This window comes from Rutidosis leptorrhynchoides, chromosome 4 (genome assembly GCF_046630445.1).
Source record: "Rutidosis leptorrhynchoides isolate AG116_Rl617_1_P2 chromosome 4, CSIRO_AGI_Rlap_v1, whole genome shotgun sequence".
In the NCBI taxonomy this organism is placed as follows: Eukaryota; Viridiplantae; Streptophyta; class Magnoliopsida; order Asterales; family Asteraceae; genus Rutidosis; species Rutidosis leptorrhynchoides.
The window spans coordinates 76,283,115-76,303,436 of NC_092336.1; the positions used below are offsets into that span (position 1 = coordinate 76,283,115).

Consider the following 20,322-nt stretch of genomic DNA (forward strand, 5'->3'; position numbering starts at 1 on the left):
TTTGTTAATTACAAGTATAAATATATTAATATTACAAAAATAATAAAATTTTTGATAAAGGATCTAGTAATGATAATTGATAATGTTAATATTACTAATAATGCTAGTTTTAATAAATTTAATTATAATATTAATTATAATAATCTTATTAATGATACAAATAATAATACTAGTTTTAATAATCTTAATATTACTAATGAATATAATATTAACAATGATAATAGTATAATGATTTATATATCTAATTTCATCATTTTTTATATATAATAATATTATTAATACTGATTTTTAGATATTACCATTTATCTTAATATAAGTACTACCAATATATCTATAATATTTTAACTTGTATGTAAATTTAATATGTAGAAATTATATCTTATCATCCATGTAACATTTAGTATTTATATTATGTATCTTATAAGAACATTTATTAGATATTAAATATTTATATAATATATATATATATATATATATATATATATATATATATATATATATATATATATATATATATATATATATATATATATATTAACAATTGCTCGTGAATCGTTGGGATTGATCAAAGGTCAAATATATACATGAACATAATTCAATGTTTTTGCTTATCATGTCGGAAACATATAAAGATTAAGTTTTAATTTGGTCGAAAATTTCCGAGTCGTCACAACGTAGAATTATTTAATTCAGTTTAGTTAAAAAATAATAGATACATTTATTTCACACGGGTATAATATATAAATAAATAGATAGATAGATAAATTATACTCCGTAATAGATAGATATAGATAGAAGATATAGTTATCGTAGTATCTAATACTACGTATCTATCTATTTCTATATCATGTATAAATAAGAGAATAAATTATTATTTTTTAGTTTATACGGAGTATATATTTTATATTTTATGCTTATTTATAGTAGCATATTTTATGAAGTCCACTTATTCTTCCAAACACCATCCATCACCTCCAAACCTTCTTGTCAACCTCTTTTCATTTCCACAAAGGCCCTAATTTCAAACCCTTTTTTGATTTTGTATTTTTTTTTCACAATTGTCCATATATCACTTATCTATGCTCTCCCTATTCCTCTGTAGCTAGTACACTTGCAGTTGTATAACCTTCTTTTAGGTAATAAGATTGAAAAATAACTACTCATTTCTGCCCATATATCGATCTACCGGCCTCTTTGTTCACTTTATCATAATCCATTATTGTCTACCTTTTTTCATGCTTAAACATTCATTTCATCATAAATCTTGAAATCTTGATCTACACCCACATGTACTTCAAGAATCCCGATGAACACAACAAAACCCTAAAATTCCATCTAAACCAAAATTAGGGTTTCTTAAAACTTTACTAACAACCTAGTTTAAGTTCACTTAAATATATCTTTCTGTTAACCAAAAATGGAAAAATTTCACTCATTTACCATAGATCATCATGTTGTACCACAAGTTCAAGATGACTCATCTATCACAACAAACCTTTTAAGCCCTACAACCTCATCTTCATCTTCTAACTCTTCTCCGACCACCACACTCAGCCGTTACGAGAACCAAAAACGCCGTGACTGGAACACGTTCGGTCAGTACCTCCGTAACCACCGGCCACCGTTGAATCTTTCACTGTGCAGTGGTGCACATGTTCTTGAATTCTTGAAGTATCTTGACCAATTTGGTAAGACAAAAGTTCACACACAACTTTGTCCATTTTTCGGTCACCCTAATCCACCAGCACCCTGCCCGTGTCCACTCAGACAAGCTTGGGGCAGCCTTGATGCACTCGTCGGCCGTCTCCGGGCAGCTTTTGAAGAAAACGGTGGGAACCCGGAAACTAATCCATTTGGAGCACGGGCTGTTAGGCTTTATTTACGTGATGTTAGGGATTCACAAGCTAAAGCAAGAGGGATTAGTTATGAAAAGAAGAAAAGAAAGCGGCCACTGCAGCTTCCGCCGTCGCAAACGTCATCACCGCCGCCGCCGTTGCCACCGCATATTTCTTGATCAAGTTTGCTGCTTTTCGAGTCACAAAAGGAAAGTGAATTCTACTCAATTATTTGGTGAAATACCCATTTAAAATTAAGTGATAGGTATGCAACTATATACTGTTCTTCCAAGTTGATTTTTTTTTTTTTTTTTTTTTTTCAGTTTCTTGAATTTTATTATCTTTGATTATCATTATTTTATGATATTGGTGGTGGTGGTATTATAATGATTCAAATAAATAATTGATCAGTACTACTGTTTGTAGAGAAGAAAAAAATAGTGACTTTGGTGGTACTCTAATTGCTACTATAGTACTAGTACTAGATTAAAATAGCCGTCTAGCTAGGTTAACATTTATTTATATTTTAATTATTCTTTTCCACTTAACATAGTAGAGCAGTATCTTGCAGTGATAGCTAGTAAATTGTAGCTCATGAAGTTTGTGATTTTTAAGATTTTCTTCTAACGTTTGTGGTGTTACAATCTCAGAGATGCACCAGTAATCCTGTGCAGCTATGATGACGCCCTTACAGGATGTGTGGTGATATTTTTGAATTCGTTTTTGATAGGTGTACATAAGTTTAGGCATGTTTTACACAAATTTTATGTTAGAATTTATATGGGAGTATTTGTTTTTGAACATCAATTTGAGATCACTAGGGGAACTAAACCACTCATGCATTCATTTTCCGTAGTTGCATAACTCGCCTTCAACTACTGCATGAAAAAAACTAGGACCAATCTGAGGGCATGACCGGAAAAACCCCCCCTCTCCGCTGACACCGCACTAAGCGAAAGGCAACCTGGGTAGATAGTTCAGGTCAGAGAATTGAGTGCAATATTGTGGCCCAACGGAGTCGAACTCCTGACCTCTCGCTAAAAGAGGCATGCCACCACCAGTTGAGCTACAACTCATTTTGGGAAGATAAAATCAAATATAGGTGGATCTATAAAAAATTAATTTGAAAATATCACCTCCCTGGCAGGGTCGGCTAAGGCTATGGGCGAAGTGGGCGACGGCGCAGGGCATCACGTGGTTAGGCATCATTTCGAAAAAAATTATTAATATCCATAGTTTAAACCTCATAAAGATATATGTTTGCGTAACTGTTGGGGGCATTTTATAATCATTTCGTCGGGGCATGCAAAAACTTTGACCAAAGTTTGACCGGCCCTGCTCCCTAGTAATGTATTTCCAGTTTTAAAAGTGTTGTAAAGTGCTATATTATCTTTTTTTTTCTTTTTTGGAAAAGACGAATAAACTTTTATAAGACGAAAGAACGTTCATAAAAAAATGAAACCTTCTTCGAAATTACAAACTAAAAACTGAGATAACTAAACTAAAACTAAAACTAAGCTCGCTAAACTAAACATTATAGATCAAAGGCCTAAGAAGCTATATAAGACTAAATAACACAAATATCAAAGATGGAAACCAATCTAAACGACTATCGGGAGATTAAAATCCATATAAATACCAAGATAACCACCTTTAACATGCGAACAAAGCACTCAAGCGTCTTTGATAAACACGCTAAATACTTCCATCTCTGCTCCTTGAACCAAATCTCATTCTCTCATTTCTCGGCATTTTAACACGAACCGATTTGGTGGGTGGTTTACTAGAATTAATATGATACCCTTTTCCTTCCATATTATCCGTAACCTCGTTGAAAGCGCAAAAGAGTCGCCTTCGGTATTACCCCTAGACTCCGAAACGATATGCTTTTTACCAATAGATTTGTCAAATTGGACACAACTGATTCAAAACCACTAGAGCCCTTCACAAATCCCTCCTTTGGTCCGTAATCCGAATGGTTCAAAGGTTTTGAATGAAATTATTTCTGAATGACATTAACATATTTGATAATTATTTTGAACGAATAATGTGAATGATGTAAAGTTACCTTATTAACTCCTGACATGAACAAATACAATATAGTTATTTAATAAGTGTTCTTAAGATAATTTAAATAGAATATTACATTAAATTTATGTGCTTAATGGTTGAGAGATAATTTCAGCTCTGAATTGTTTAATACTGAATGCTGAACTATTCAGCACCATCTGTCATTCAGATGTCATAGATAAACGCGCTGAATATTGAATGCTTTTGCATTCAGCGTTGAACAGTTCAATTAAGAGATAAACAAACACGCCCTTAGTCGTTAACGACAACCATATATATGTTACTCCCTCCGTCCCAAAATAATTGTCCTGTTGAACTTTTCAAATTCAATTTTTTAAGTTTTAACTTTAATTATTTGTTGATTTTTACTATCGAATATTTCATGAATTTTGTATGAATAGATTGATTTTTTAATGTATTTTCATTTGGTATAACTTTCATTCGATATTATATGGCACAAAGAAAGATATTTAAAATCAAAGTTGAAGAAAAAAGACTAAAAAAGTCAAAACAGGACAATTATTTTAGGACGGAGGGAGTATTATTAGTGTAAATATTATTATTATTATTATTATTATTATTATTATTATTATTATTATTATTTTATTATTATTATTTTATTATTATTATTATTATTATTATTATTATTATTATTATTATTATTATTATTTTATTTTATTTTATTATTATACACGAAAATTCAAAGTGAATTTACTATTCACTTTAGACTAATTTGTCTAATTACATTGTCTTTTAACATACATTATATAATTATATATTCTTCTTTACTATCAACACTACACATACATAATATGAAGTTATAAAATATAGTATATTTAGTTCCTTATAACTTTTTAATAGGATTGATATCAAAAAAAAAATTGAATCCGCAGCGAAGCGCGAGATGATACAACTCGTTATTATACTTAACGAAATAATAATTATTATAAGGGGCAGGATCAATGGGGGAGTAACCAATAGGGAGGAAGCAGGGGGAAGCAAAAAAAAAAATTCTTTCGTTTTTTTGAATTTTTTTTTCAGGCATCAAGATCACACGAAAATATGAACATTTAGAAAAGACACTTTGTGATGAATGTTATTATTTAAGCGGGAAAACGATCGAAAAAAATAACATTCAAGATAATATTGATCGTGAAGAATGTTAACGTTTTTTTTCTTCATGTTTTGTGAAGTAAAATTTAACTCGATTTAGAGTTTAGGGTTTAGGGTTTGATGTTTTGGGTTTAGTCCCTAAACCCAAAACCACAAATCCTAAACCCTAAACCCTAAACTCTAAACCGTTCGTGTTAAAAACTCAATCTAAATTCTAAATCTAAACCCTAAATTTCTAAACCCTAATACCTAAACCCTATAAACCCTAATATCTAAACCCTAATATCTAAAACCTCAACATACGCTCGAAAAACACGATAATTGTTATATATTTCTTCTTCGAGCGTTTTCCCGCCAAAATAAAAATATTTATCTCAAAATGTATTTATTAAATGTTCATATTTTCATCCAATCTATAATGTTCGTGAACAAAGTTTTTTCAAAAAACGAAGAAGAAAAAAAAGTTTTGCTTTCCCACAGCTTCCTCCCGATTGGTTACTTCCCCCTTGATCCTACCACATTATTATAATGTGTACCAATTGTTAGGGTGACATAAAGTAAAATCATTTATGGTAGCCTCTTTAAAAATGTTTCTGTTTCTTTATTTACAATTTTTTAGAATATTAAAGTATAAACTTCTTTTAAAATTGAGTATTAATAGTCGATGTGTGGATTGTAATTTTTATAAATATATGAAGCGAAATCATTTTCTGCAGTAAAACGCAAGCCCCCTCACTTGCTATATACTAAAAGACACCCAAAAATGTGTCGTTTTATTATATAGCGATTGTATTTTCATGAAGCTCTACCATGTGTTGTTTAATTATTAATTCTTTTTTCTTAAAAAAATAAAAAATACATGGCATTTATTTATAATGTCCATTTTGAGTTAATGAACGAGTTTTTGATTTAAAAAAAACTTGGTTACTATATTTTTTTTTCGAACTAGTATTTTCGACTACGGGTTATGTACTAATTATATATGTCAATTAATTTGGTACATCGTAGAAATGATTATTATTAAACAAAATTGAGACTTGGTACAACCTAATACTAAACAATGGATTTGATATGGAGGGAGTACATTTGAATATCAGTTTTGGTGTAATATAATTAGTTTTTCACTTTTTTTTTTACTTTAATTTGGTTAGCAAATAATTTATTCTTACTACCGTTTCCGTTTACATGTTACATGCTAACTATTTATAAGAACTGATTTGGTGAATCTAGAAAATGAATATTATACAATAGATCATATAATACTAAAAGACCTCCAAGATTTGGTCGTTTGATAAACTCAATCGACAACGATATTTATTTTACTATTATTGTTACTACATTATTATTATTATTATTATTATTATTGTTATTATTATTATTATTATTATTATTATAAACATAATAATAATAATTGTTAATTATATCAATCGTCAGCTTGATATAGAGTGAAATCATTTACTGTAGCCTCTTTAAAAATGTTTCATTTTTTATGTACAATTTTTTACAACTTTATATTTATAAACTTGTTTCAAAGATTAGAGTATCAATCGTCGATGTGCGGCTTGTAATTATAAAAATATGAAGAGAAATCATTTCCTGCAGAAACGCGCATGCTATCTCTGTCACTCGCTATATACAAAAAGACACCAAAAAATGTGTCGTTTTCGTATATAGTGATTGTAGCTTCATGATGTTCTACCAAGTATTGTCTGAATATAATATTTTTTTAATCTTTACTTGACTTTTTATTTATTAATGAGAGAACTTGTAATACTCCTTGAAGACAAAAGTATCTAAAAATCTCCCAAAACCCCTAAAAACTAGCTATATTACCATCAAACGTCTAAACACTAAAACGACCAAAATACTTGGTCTCGAAGAAAATAAATAAGCCGCAACTCATATCACTAGAATGCCCGTCAAGAAAGATATATACGATGAAGATACTAACTCGTCCATCGAAGAACTTAGGACAAAACAAGTCAAAAGATACGTGAAACTCATAAGCAGGACATCAACTTATCATCGAGAAAGTTATGTAGTACTCCATAATACTTATGGTGATGATAGATCAACTTAAGTTTTTGATATATTCAATATTTTGATGTAGTAGTTATTTGAACAGTACAACTGTCAATGCATTGATACGATTGAAAATAAAAAATAATTAAGTGAAAATATTAGCACCCAATTGTAATGAATACTAGGAGCGAATGTATTTGGGTGGCAGTGGTATCACGAACTATAAGTGAAATACGCAATCTAGTGAATATTTTTTTAATTTAACTAGTGATAGCATTTGATTGGATAGCATAATTTTACTTGAATGATACTAATGGATAATGTATTTTTTTTAACTAGACGTTTTTTTTTTTTTTTTTTTTTTGCGAAAAATAGAATAGATTAAATTAAAATGTACTACTCAACAAGCTAAAAATAGTCCAACCACAAAACATTGAACCGATCAGGGTCTTACAGATAAAATTGATCACATGATACATTAAAAGACACATAAAAAAACTACATCAAAGGCCTCTAAACTAACAAAGCCTGTACACACACGGTTCCCCCATATACTTTGTGTCATGTAATAGGGAGATGTCATGAGTTCGATCCTTAAGGATGACATGATTTTCTTTAAACGAATTGAACACCAATAATGGTGGTATATATTGAACCTATAGCAGGGAGGTTTTACCGGATTCGTTCACAGACCTCTACCCGGACCACTTCTCGAATGGATGTGTTCCCGGGTACCGTCGATCGGGTTCGATTTTCCGTCCGAACGTGTGTGTTACGTGCAAATGATGAGGATCGTTGACATAAATGATTTACTGATGCCAAAAAATCGTCGTTAAAAAAAAGTAACCATGGCTGAGAAAATCAAATATACACTTGGTGAGCGCACATAATTTACATGAAGAAGCTCATAGAAACGTCTTAACTTTGATCGCTTTTAACTAGTGACACTCTTAATTATAATTACTATATCCGTCATTAATGAATACGTAAGACCAGAGCCAACGATATGTCTTTTTACTTGGTCATTATATAAATGTAAAAGATGCCGTAGGCAATTGGTAGTCTTTTTATGTCAATAATAAAATGAATAAAAGCAAAGTAGTCATTTAGTGGATATTCAAAGACGAAGTGGTGGGTCCAAATGCATAAACAAATAATAAATCAAATTGTGGATGGTTGGTCATTAAGCCCTTGGTTTCTATAGTATTTTTAATCCTTGTCCATAAAGTATTTTTATTTCATCCTAACTTTTAAAGTAATGATATGGTTTCATTCAGATCCCCATAGTTAACGGCCGTTAACTCAATCCGTTAACTGGGGACCTAAATGAAACCATATCATAACTTTAAGGGTTAGGATGAAACAAAAATACTTTACGGACAATGATAAAAAAAAAAAAAAGATAAAACTTTAGGGACCAAGAGCTTAATTAAGTCTAATTTTTAATATTTGATAAGTGATAATAAAAAATGTGTGGGTTCAGTCTTTGTAAATAAGTATGTGATGGTTGGTATTGTTTAGCATTTTTTAGTTTTTTTTTTTAAGAAATTGATGATATGATGCTGATGTGGAGGTCAGTCTTTTCAAAGAAATATGTTATGGTTGGGAGTGGTTCAAGTAATACGAAGAAAACAGAATTTTTATTGATTTAGAGAGGGAGTGGGGTGAAGTCTCCAAGAAAAGAAAGCAAAGTTGTGGAGGATTGTACAAATATGTTGAAACACAGAGGATAGGAATTTTAATGTAAATTTACCCCTTTCCTATGACAAGACACTTCTATGCTTCATCAATCATTTCACCTCATTCCTACTTGTACTTTACCTTTCACCCAATTACACTTAACACTTAAACCCATGGAATATCCAATTTTATTTTTATTTATCTCTAATATTTTTAATTTTTACTAATTTACGTCTTCTTTATCTTGCTTCAACCGTTAAAAAAAAAAAAAAAAAAAAGAACCCACTTCTTTATCTTGCAGTTGACAAGTCAACTTCTTTACTACTTCAATTTCACATCTATCATTAAAACTGAACTGGTTCAGTACTTAACGAAATCTATCCTAACATACACAAATACTTAAAGACAAGACTCGAAAAGACAGGGTAATTGGTGCCTATGGCACAATGTTAAGGACATGATGAAGATCGAGTGTGACAAGCCACATAGAGACTGCACCTATGAGCGAATTGTGTTGTAAGACCACTTGTATTAGTGGAAAGAAACGCCACTTTGTGGTGAGGTGGCAAAAAGGAACACCAAAATTTATTCACATTGGAGCGTTTCTTTGAGGCCATCAGTTGCAAAGAAACACCAAAAGAAACAGTTTCTTGTTTATTTTATTTTTTTATTAATTTAAAAATATTATTTTTATCCTTTTTTAATACTTAACCCAATTATATTTTAACACATCATCACAATACTCCTAACTATACCGAAAAGAAACACCACCACTACTCCACTCAAAAAAGAAACACGTCATACTCATCCAAAAAGTGCAAAAAGACAATGACACCAAGAAACGCCTTAACCAATACAAGTGGTCTAAGATACGCACATCGGAAGAAAAACATTACCACCTAATCCTATTGAGAGCCGGAGAGATTAAATTTAGACAATCATACGTCTCACCGAAATAAAAAGACTACTATCAAAAGACCCCCAATATATCAGCATACATAAACTTACAAACTAGTGCATATATCATGTACACCCACCATTAATATTAACATCTCACTGTCTACTATGAAATTTGAACTCCTAACTTCTTCTTAGTTGAAAGAATTCCTTTGATGCCGTCAAGTCAGGAGCCGATAGACATAAATATAACATATAACAATTATTATATTAAATTATATGATATTAAAGTCATATCCACATACAAAATTTACAAATATATACTTGTTTTATCATTTTAGGATATACTCGAAACAATTTAGCACATACCACATAGCAAATCTCAGATTGGAAAGATAACATGGAAGTTGTTAAAGTTGTCACAACTTTGATAATCAGCTTCCACTTCTCCCGTAGCTGGCAAAGATTATTATTTTCACAAGTCCTCAAGATATATATATATAGATACTGCATCACCAACAAGAAACAAAATCAGAATACTATTTCAATATACCAAATAGCCTTTCGGAAACCTAGTACTAGGAACTATTTATCTATTTACATTCGATATGGATGGTTAAATAACTTAGATTGAGTTTAGTTTGCTTTACATTTAACAGAGGTGGCTATATTTCAAACTAATTTATTTATCACCTAGTGTTATGTTCTATCCTAACCGGTCAAATTACTAGAATGAACATGAACATTAACTATCAAAAAAAAAAAAAAAAGTTTCCCAAAGTGTTTTTTACTTCATTACAGATTTAGGTTTAATAATATGTATAGATCATACGTGTGTTGTACTAGAAAACTATTTATTTAACCATTAACCAACCCTCCTATTTGCCACCTCTGACTGAAACCATGAGCCGAACATATGAACTTGAACTTTTGATTGTATCGAGAAGAGAACTTACTGCCAGTATACAAGAAACTGCTATCCAGCATGAACCCTATACAGCATAAAGCCGCACAACTTGATCAATCTTGGTTCGGCAAACAGGGCAACCCCAATTCTTTCCTTTTATTTCGTTCAAACAGGACATGCATCCAGCCATGTGACCACACGGGATACAAGCTCCCTCAACAGGTGCATCGAGACATATGACGCATGATGAAGAATCACTGTTAGTTTTCTCCTTTTCACCTGTTGACTCGGCATTAGTTATAGTCTCGGACAGATCGATTGGTGCAGAATCAATAGACGGGTAGTTAATGGGACCGTCATATTCCATATCTGGCATCGGTGGCGCCGAGGGAATTAAGGATGGTGCAACGTGGTTAATAGGTGCTGTTGGGACAATTTGGGTATAGGTGTTGCTATCTGTGTGAGGATGATAACTAATCGGGGTGCTGGTGCTACTTGTTCCTGCATCATTAATTTCACATTTGCTCTTTTTATTATGGTCACTGTTTTCAGAAGCAGGGTTGGTTGAGCCAGAACCGGTATAGGTGTCAGGACCCGTGGGTCCCGGTACTGATCCATATTGGAGGGAAGCAGTAATAGCCTGAGCTAACGCAGGGTCCTCGGTTGCTGTTTGGACAGGTGGTCCAACATTAGAGCCTTGGTTGTTGAATGGATATGCAGGATGTGCCACCTGAAACGTAAAGTACCAGCCTAATTACAAATTATAATACTCTGTATAAATTAGAGGTAGCAATTTCAACCCCTTTATTAGTCTATGGGCTTATTCAGTTATATTTAGCTCTAACCGGTTACACAGGCGAACTTAGAATATACCTGAGGAATTCCTTTGCAAGCATTGCAAAACCGCTCCAATTGCTGCTTTTCATTTGCGTTAACTGGCGCAAGTTTGATACGTGACTCTGTGGTCGATAATTAAGTATGAGTTAGGCAGCCAAAAAATCCTTTGTCACTATACAATAAAATTACATAAACATATATGCATAGTTGCATATCACCCTCACTATAGTAGATAAAAACATAATCACCGAAAAATGATTCGATATCATACGCATGCATGTATCAAGATGGGTTGTTGATTTATTGCTTATAAGGATTTGTCAGGTGACACCATTTTAGTTTTGTTTTGTCCCTATCAATTCAACTTCAACCCATTTAAAACACTATGACAATATAAAGATGTCGAAAATAGAAATGTGTGACGACTGTAACCGAATAAGATATCAAAGAAAACTAATTCAACTTCCAACTGGAAATGATCTATAGTTTTTTTGTATACACCAACTTCAACCCAACAGACTTACGCCTAATTTTAGAGTACGAAATAGATCGCTTCCGTCTCCAGCGTCTTGGGACTATACATATAGAAAAAGAAACACATAACATAAAACCATACAACTTCTACATTACACTAGCATGTATATATAATCCAAATGTTTTGAGAAATTACTGTTGGAAGTAGTTATGACAACTGTAGGATCAGGCTGGTTAATGTTTGTGTCATCCAAGTTAGCCTTCCACAGTGCAATAAACGAGCGAGGTTTAGCATCCTGTTTTTTAGTAAAAAATAGCAGTAAGATAAGATACCAATTCGAACTGAGACCCACATAATCTAGAGTCTCAAATGCAACCCATACCGATTAAAAGTAAGCATTTTTCAGATTTTATGATGAAACTTATAAAGAATGTCACCGGTTTTAATATTGCAACCATTATTAGAGATTTAGCATTTTGTTTATCATTTCAACTAGTGATTTATGTGGTACCTGCAAACCAACATACCTGTAAACCAGAATATATAGCAAGTTCCAGCTTGATAGGCATTGTAATTCTACGAGCTCCACATGGTATTATAACTACCCACCTGGAATATAAATATACAGAGATAATTAATTGTTATAAAATGTGTTTGATAGAATTGCAGTGGGAAATAATGTTTGGTTGTGCTTCAGCCATATGAAGTAGTAATAATAAAATTATCAGTTTAAAAAGTAATCATGATAAGGAGTCAATAAGTAATCACGATATTTCTTATAAAATCAGTTCAACTACAGATGGTAAGAAACAGACTTTAAAAAATTTGAACCTTGAGGCTAAATAATTAAAAAATATCCAACCATTACATATTGTTTATTACGATGTCAAGACGCAATAACAAGATAACTAATCCTGTAACACACATCCAAAATCTTTAATTCATCGTTAACCTAAAGTGTTCACGAAAGCCACCATATTGCAGGTGTACCAAACCACACAATTCACGGATCTTAGGTTGTGTTTGATAAAACTGAAGGATCTAGCGTTGAATGGTTCATATCCGATCAGAATAAACTCGGTTCTGAATGAAAATAAGTTGTTTGATAATCAATTGGAATGAAGGATGTGAATTGGGAAGAATTACCTTATTAACGTGTTACATGAATAGATAATTCAGTATACTTGTTTGTTTAAGTGTTCTGGATATGATTTAAGGAAGATATTATAGAAAATTTAGATACTTAACGGTTAAGAGAGTGTTTCAGCTCTGGATGGTTTAGCACTGAATGGTTAACCATTGAGCATCATAAGTCATTCGAAGGTCATAAACAAACGCGTTGGATGTTGAATCGTTATCATTCAGCGTTAAACCATTCAATTATGAGGCAAACAAATACACCGTTAATCATTGATTTAATCACTATGCAATTCTTTGTATACAATATAAACATATAGATCGAAAGACTTACACTTTTCTAGAAAGTAGCTGAGGAGCAAAAAGATCAAGAAAGCCTGGCCCATAAAGCTCATGCAGCCAACCCGAGAATAAGCAGATATGGTTCTAGTAATCACATTATGAACCCAACATCAAATTATCACACGTTTAAATTATAATTAATTGAAACGATATAGAGAAAACAGTTATAGTACCTCAATTGCACGGACAACATTGGGATACCCTTTCATTCTTGCAACATCAAGTGCAGTTTGACAGTCATCATTCATAACCAATGCATTAGCTAAATTTAAGAAAATATATAAGTGAACAGTAGCTTAATCATCAGTTATAGTAACACTGCCATGTTTAATTAACGAACACATACCGCCATGTGACAAGAGTAGCTTAACCATCGGTTCTAAGCCTCTTTTGGCAGCTAGATGCAAAGGAGTTCCAGCATGACGCCCTAAACGCATTTGTTGACATAACTAATCAGACATACTAATACTAATTACTAAATTACTAATAGATCATATATGCATCAGACATAAATAATTTAATAAGAACTCTAGTGAACACGAAGCAGCGCTTACCTGGACGATAAGCGTTAACATTAGCACCTAATTCGATCAACGTTTTCGCAACATCGTAAAGCTGCGGATTCATGGAAGCTAACATCAATGGTGTCTTTCCTTCCTTATCCATCCACTAAACCACAAACAACAACAGTTACAATATAATTTCACCACTAATTCAATTCAAAATAACAAATTAAATCAAAATTCGCAACAAAACTGATCCAATTTATTTAATTTTTAGTATTAATAATATTAATAATATATAATAGTAATACCTCAAGGCCAGCACCTTCGCTGTGAAGTTTTCTGATACCTTCAGTGGTGCCATAACTGACTTGTTGATACAAAAGCTCGTCTTTGGATTGCTGTAAACCCATTTGATTATTTTAATTGATGATATTAGGGTTTTGTGTTTTGTAGGGTTGAATTTAACAGCGATCCACCGACGAGATGAATTGAATTATGAATATTCCTTAAATTAATTATTATTAGTGACGATTGGCGATAAATTGTATGTATGTATGTATGTATGTATTTATTTGTAAGATATATGCATATGGAAAGAAATGGCGTTATCTTCCTCGAGAAGAAAATGCAATTGACCCCAAAAAGTCAAATCTCTCCTCCGCGTTCGGATATACTCCGTACCAATTGGGCAAGTTACATACATACTCCGTAAATAACAAAAACAAAATAATAATTATTTTACCTCGTTTTTTCTAAAAGTAATCTATTTTTCATTTTTAAGAATTATTTTATCAAAAACAAAGGTATCGTTAAAATTCTTAGTTAAGTGCCAACTTAACATTTCACATCATCTTTTATTCCACGTGGACTGCTTACATGTATGGCTATTTCTTATTTCTTCCTGATATTATTTTCATCCTCATTTATCTTCTTCATATTAATCCATTTTCTTTATCTTCAACCCTAAATTCATACATTTAAATCAAAAACCCTAAATCCATCTACTTAATAAAAACCCTATATTAAAACCCATCAAATGTAGTTACTTGTTGAAGTAATTGAGACATATAGGTTTCAATAAATGATATGATGAATAGTTACATTTTATGGATGTACCAACTCTAATGATGACGATAATGTAGGTGTTTGGGGCGTTTGTTTGTTGGTTTGCAGTTGTTTATTTGTGCTTTTCTAAAGGGTTGTCCATTGTAGTCTGATGGTCTCTTTATCGTTTTCAAATTTTCACTTTTATTTATTTAATATCTCATTATTTTGCAAAAAGCTATATGAATGTACCAACTCTAATGATGTCAACTAGTAGTATCCTACAAATGTACAATATGAGTAATGGTCGATGTGAAAATGAGGTAAATTTTGGAAACATGATGAATTGCTGATTTGTAAGATATTGTAGTTAGTCCACCTACAAATTTTTTTTTTTTTTTTTTTTAAGGCAAGTAAAATTTTAATATAAATAAAAGAAGTACACGAATTACACTAGCAAGTCGCTAGAAAAGACACAGACCGCACATACGCACACGAGACCACAAACAAACTCACGAATAAAACTCACAAAACAACAAAGCTCGGAACATTAAAGGGACAATAGCACGAACACACTAAAAAACACCCGACGACAAGTAAAGGAGACTATGAATCCGAATCCGATGATGCACAGGAGGAACAACATGAGCAACAACCAACTTCATCATCGTCCTCATCCGAATCTTTCATCACGTTCTCGATAAAATATCTTTCATGCCAACGAAAATTATCCCGACGTCGTCTACGCTTCATATTTCTCCTTCTCCAAACGTGTTTAATGAAATGACTTTTAATCAATGGATGAATTTTTCTCTCCTTAACACGAAAACGGGCAACCGTGGTCACGTCGTTTGATGAGTTACGCGTGCAATTTTTAAAATTAGCATTCTCTTGTGACAAAATATCATCGACCTTGGAAGGTCCACTGCATGCAAAATTTTTAAATTCAACATTATCTTCTGGCAAGAAATCTTCTACATTGGGACTCGATACATGCGCGTGGGGAACAAAAACATTAGGCCCTTTGGATTCCTCGACAAACACATCATTTTTTAAACTATCACATGCATTACACGTTTCCTTTTCAATATCACCTACAACTACCTCTGAAATCACACCCTCTCTAATGTCACACGAAGACCAACAACAATTAATCTCATGTGACTTTTGAATTTCTGAAAATTCTTCACCGGTGACTGGTTCCATAGTCGGGAAATTAACTCCTTCAATCTTTGATGAAAGGCTTAAAATCTAGAAACTTCATCTAGGGTTTTATTAGTAGAAATCTTATTCCCACTTTTTTCGTCTATATTGATTAATGATTCAACGCAAAACTTTCTTACTGCGTTCAAAAGCAGGGACATGAACCGAAACAGTTAACTAATATAGAACACATGGCAGTGGCGGAAGATAGGCTTACCCAAAGGGGTATCCGCCCCACCTAGATTTAACGAGGAAAAAAATTTTGCACTAAATTTTTTATTTTTTTTATACCAAAAATAAGGTTTTTTTTTTGTGTTTACCCCTGATGACAATAAAAAATTTATTCAAATTTTTATACCCGCCCCATCGTGTTCGAGTTCAAGTTCCGTCACTGACTCATATCTCGTATAGTGACAATAACTCAAACTGATATTCTGATAATACAATAGTATATTGTAAAAAAAATCATATACTTTTTAAACCTACAAACATCTGCAACAAAATAATCAAAATACAATGTACATGCACAATATCATAGTTAAACTGATCTCCCGAGCAAATCTGTGAAGGATAAATGCCCCATGGCTTTCGAATCAAGCAACACTTGAGGATGCAGCAACCTAAAAATTCAATTGACAGTCAAAATTGTGAGTGTGTAACTGTGTACCCGTATAAAGCGATAACTAAAAATCTTAAAATATGAATAACACGTCAACAATCACTGATAGAATTTTCAGCCGCATCTATTGATGTGCGTAGAGGTGTATACGAAATAGTTATATATTTACTATGAAATACTATTAAATACGATACAATTTTACACAAATTATTTATTTATTTATAGAGTGGATATATGTAATGACCCGGAAAATTTCGGCTTATTTAAACCAATTCTCTATATGATTTAATATTATGTAAATATACATATATATATATATATATATATATATATATATATATATATATATATATATATATATATATATATTATAATATGTACAAGTAAAACACTAATTGCTACTGTAAAAACGACTTTGCTACAGTAAAACACTATTTGCTACAGTAAAACACTATTTGCTACAGTGAAACCTTATTTTGCTACAGTACTACAGTGAAAACGACTTTGCTACAGTGATTTGCTACAGTAAACACTATTTGCTACAGTAAACACTATATGCTACAGTAAACACTATTTGCTAAAAGTAAAACACTATTTGATGTCGACGAACTAGAAAACAAGCAGAAATGAGCTGTTCAGCCTAACCATGCGATCGCATGGCAAAAGCACTGAAAACCCATGCGATCGCATGGGGACCAAAAACACTATTTGCTACAGTAAATATTATGTCGACGAACTAGCAAACAAAACGCCATGCGATCGCATGGCAAAAACACTGAAAACCCATGCGATCGCATGGGGACCAAAATCAGGAAACATGCCTATAAAAGGCAGTTTACTCGACGAAGTATTTACTTAATTTTTTTTCTTCTCTCAAAATTTATATTTATATTATAATTATAATTTTAAATTTAAGTTTAATAATAATAAGCTATATACGAGGGTGTTTTTAATTCGGGTTTCAAACCGTTTTAAAATAAGGAAATATTGGGTATTGTTTTTGAATCCAAGGCCAACCATACAGTCGTCTACCATCATTACGTCTACGCAATTTGCCTACAATATTGAGTCTCAATATTGAACCGTGAGTTTATAGTCTCCCTTTTTAAATACTTTAAATATTTTTGGGCTGAGAATACATGCAATTTATTTTAAACGCAATAAGACACAAGTACATACTAAATTCTACACCGAGTTAAACCGAAAATCCCTTAGCTTTGGTAACTAGTAGCTGCCAGTACATAGGATATGGACTGGTGGGCGCGAATAATTGTATATGGATCCATAGGGCTTGACATCCCCGTCCGAGCTAGAGCGCTAGCCTTTTAACGGACGTATGTTATTTGAGTTTAAGACACATTGGTTTGAGTGTATTAAAACGAATGGGGTAATTATCACTATAGCGTTAAGTTTAGTTACCAGGGTGCTCTGTTACGTAGAATCTATTGATAAATTTTTGATGAAATCTTGTGGTCTATCTTTATATATGTTTATGACTCGAGCAATTAAACCTATAACTCACCAACATTCGTGTTGACTTTTTAGCATGATTTATTCTCAGGTCCTTAGACTGCTTCCGCTGTGATGTGCTTGTTGCCTGCATGGAGTCTCTCATGCTTTGTACAAAGTTTATTGCATTCAAAATAAAACTGCGTTGTGTAATAAATAATTGGACTGTGATGTCAACCTGTAAATTAAAGACTTATGTATTTTGGGGTTTTGCTTATACCTAAGCACTCGCCCGCATGTTTATAACTTTCTATGTTTAGAAAGTCACTTATTTTAATGAATGCAATATTTTATCAAAACGTATCATATAGAGGTCAAAACCTCACCGTGGAATCAATGACTAACGTGCCGCGTCAATAGCGATTTTGACGGGTCGTTACAATATAGCTAAACCTTGCTACAACACTTATAGGCAGTGTACCTAATCGTACAGTAGTGTAGTTTTTAGTAAGTCCGGTTCGTTCCACAGGGAGCTAGCCAAGTTTAACGCTATATTTTTAAAACTATATTTGTAAATATATAAATATATAAATAAGTAGTATTATTATTATAAAAGGGGGTTTTTACCGTTTAATGACCGGTTTGTCGATTTTAAAACTTTAGTCGCAGTTAAAACCTAATGTAAAATATTAAAAATAAAACTTAATTTAAAGCGTAAAGTAAATGACAATAATTAAAGTGCGATAATTAAAATGCGATAAATAAAATGACAATAAATAAAATTGCGATAATTAAAAAGTACGATAATTAAAAGTGCAATTAAATAAAATGACAGTAAATAAAAGTGCGATGAAATATGAAATAAAGGAATTATGCTTATTTAAACTTCCGTAATCATGATGTTTGACGTGTTGATTTTAGTTTATTACCATGGGTTAATTGTCCTTTGTCCTGAATTATTCAATATGTCCATCTGGTTTTGTCCATAACAGTCCATCAGTCATAAATATAAAGTGCGAGTGTCCTCGTCAAATTATCCTTATATCCGAAGTCAAATATTCCAACTAATTGGGGACTTAAAATATAATTACACCAATTTTTCTTGTATATAATTCACCCCTGTTTTAATAAGTCCATTGACTATTAATCCATTCCCGTGTCCGGTTAAATGAACGATTATTAGTACTTATAAATATCCCGCCCATCGTGTCCGATCGAGTGTATATGGTTATTTATAGGTACGTCCAATTGTAAATTTTTATATTAAATTAACGAACTATCATTCAATTAAACAAATATAAAGCCCATTAATAGCCCATAGTCTAATTTCCACAAGTGTCGTTCTTTTGTTCAAACCCCAATTATGGTACAAAGCCCAATTACCCCGTCTTTAATATTTTAGCCCAACATCATGATTACTTCGGCTTAAATAAGCGCAATAATAACTTAGCTACGAGACATTAATTTAAAAAGGTTGAACATAACTTACAATGATTAATAATAGCGTAGCGTTACACGGACAGAATTTCGACTTACACACTTACAACATTCGCTAGCATACCCTTATTATTATTAAATTAAAATTAAAATTAAAATTATAATATATATATATATATATATATATATATATATATATATATATATATATATATATATATATATATATATATATATTACGTGAGAGATAGAGAGTCGAGAAAAGATGTAAAACATTTGACCAAAACACGCGAAATTTATAGGATGTCAGCTGATACTGTTCACCATGCGACCGCATGGATTTTTCACTTCCAGGCCATGCGATCGCATGGCCTGCTTTTCCAGCTCACATGATTTTGTTTGTTTATTTGCCGACGGTTTATATATAATATAATATAATATATATATAATTTTAAGAATTATTTATATATTATATTATATTTATGTGCATAGTTGATTTGTAATTTTTAGTCTGTTGCGTCGAGCATTGAGAGTTGACTCTGGTCTCGGTTCCGGATTTTCGAACGTCCTTTCGTACAATTTAATATCTTGTACTTTGCGTTTTGCGGCTCGTACTCTTGTAACTTATAGACGTTTCTCATCAATAATTTGAACCACTTTGATTGTACTTTGTACTTTTGAGCTTTTTGGTCGTTTGCGTCTTCAATTCGTCGAATCTGTCTTTTGTCTTCACCTTTTATTATTTAAAC

The 20,322-nt window shown here is 32.0% G+C and overlaps 2 protein-coding genes across 2 annotated transcripts; one reads left to right on the forward strand and one right to left on the reverse strand.

Moving 5' to 3' along the window:
* Positions 1-1,056: 1,056 nt before the first annotated feature.
* LOC139839789 (protein LIGHT-DEPENDENT SHORT HYPOCOTYLS 4-like) lies at positions 1,057-2,230 on the forward strand. Its single transcript, XM_071829947.1, has one exon. The coding sequence runs from the start codon at positions 1,418-1,420 to the stop codon at positions 2,012-2,014; it is 597 nt and encodes a 198-aa protein (XP_071686048.1). The 5' UTR covers positions 1,057-1,417; the 3' UTR covers positions 2,015-2,230.
* A 7,636-nt stretch (positions 2,231-9,866) lies between these two features.
* Positions 9,867-14,442, reverse strand: LOC139839793 (putative E3 ubiquitin-protein ligase XBAT35). The gene is made up of 10 exons (XM_071829951.1): positions 14,130-14,442; positions 13,870-13,984; positions 13,662-13,742; positions 13,489-13,577; positions 13,308-13,399; positions 12,364-12,445; positions 12,032-12,131; positions 11,886-11,936; positions 11,398-11,483; positions 9,867-11,254 (listed from the first exon to the last, which is right to left on the reverse strand). Exons 1-10 carry the CDS (start codon positions 14,229-14,231, stop codon positions 10,610-10,612), a joined length of 1,443 nt encoding a protein of 480 aa, XP_071686052.1. The 5' UTR covers positions 14,232-14,442; the 3' UTR covers positions 9,867-10,609.
* Positions 14,443-20,322: the final 5,880 nt, after the last annotated feature.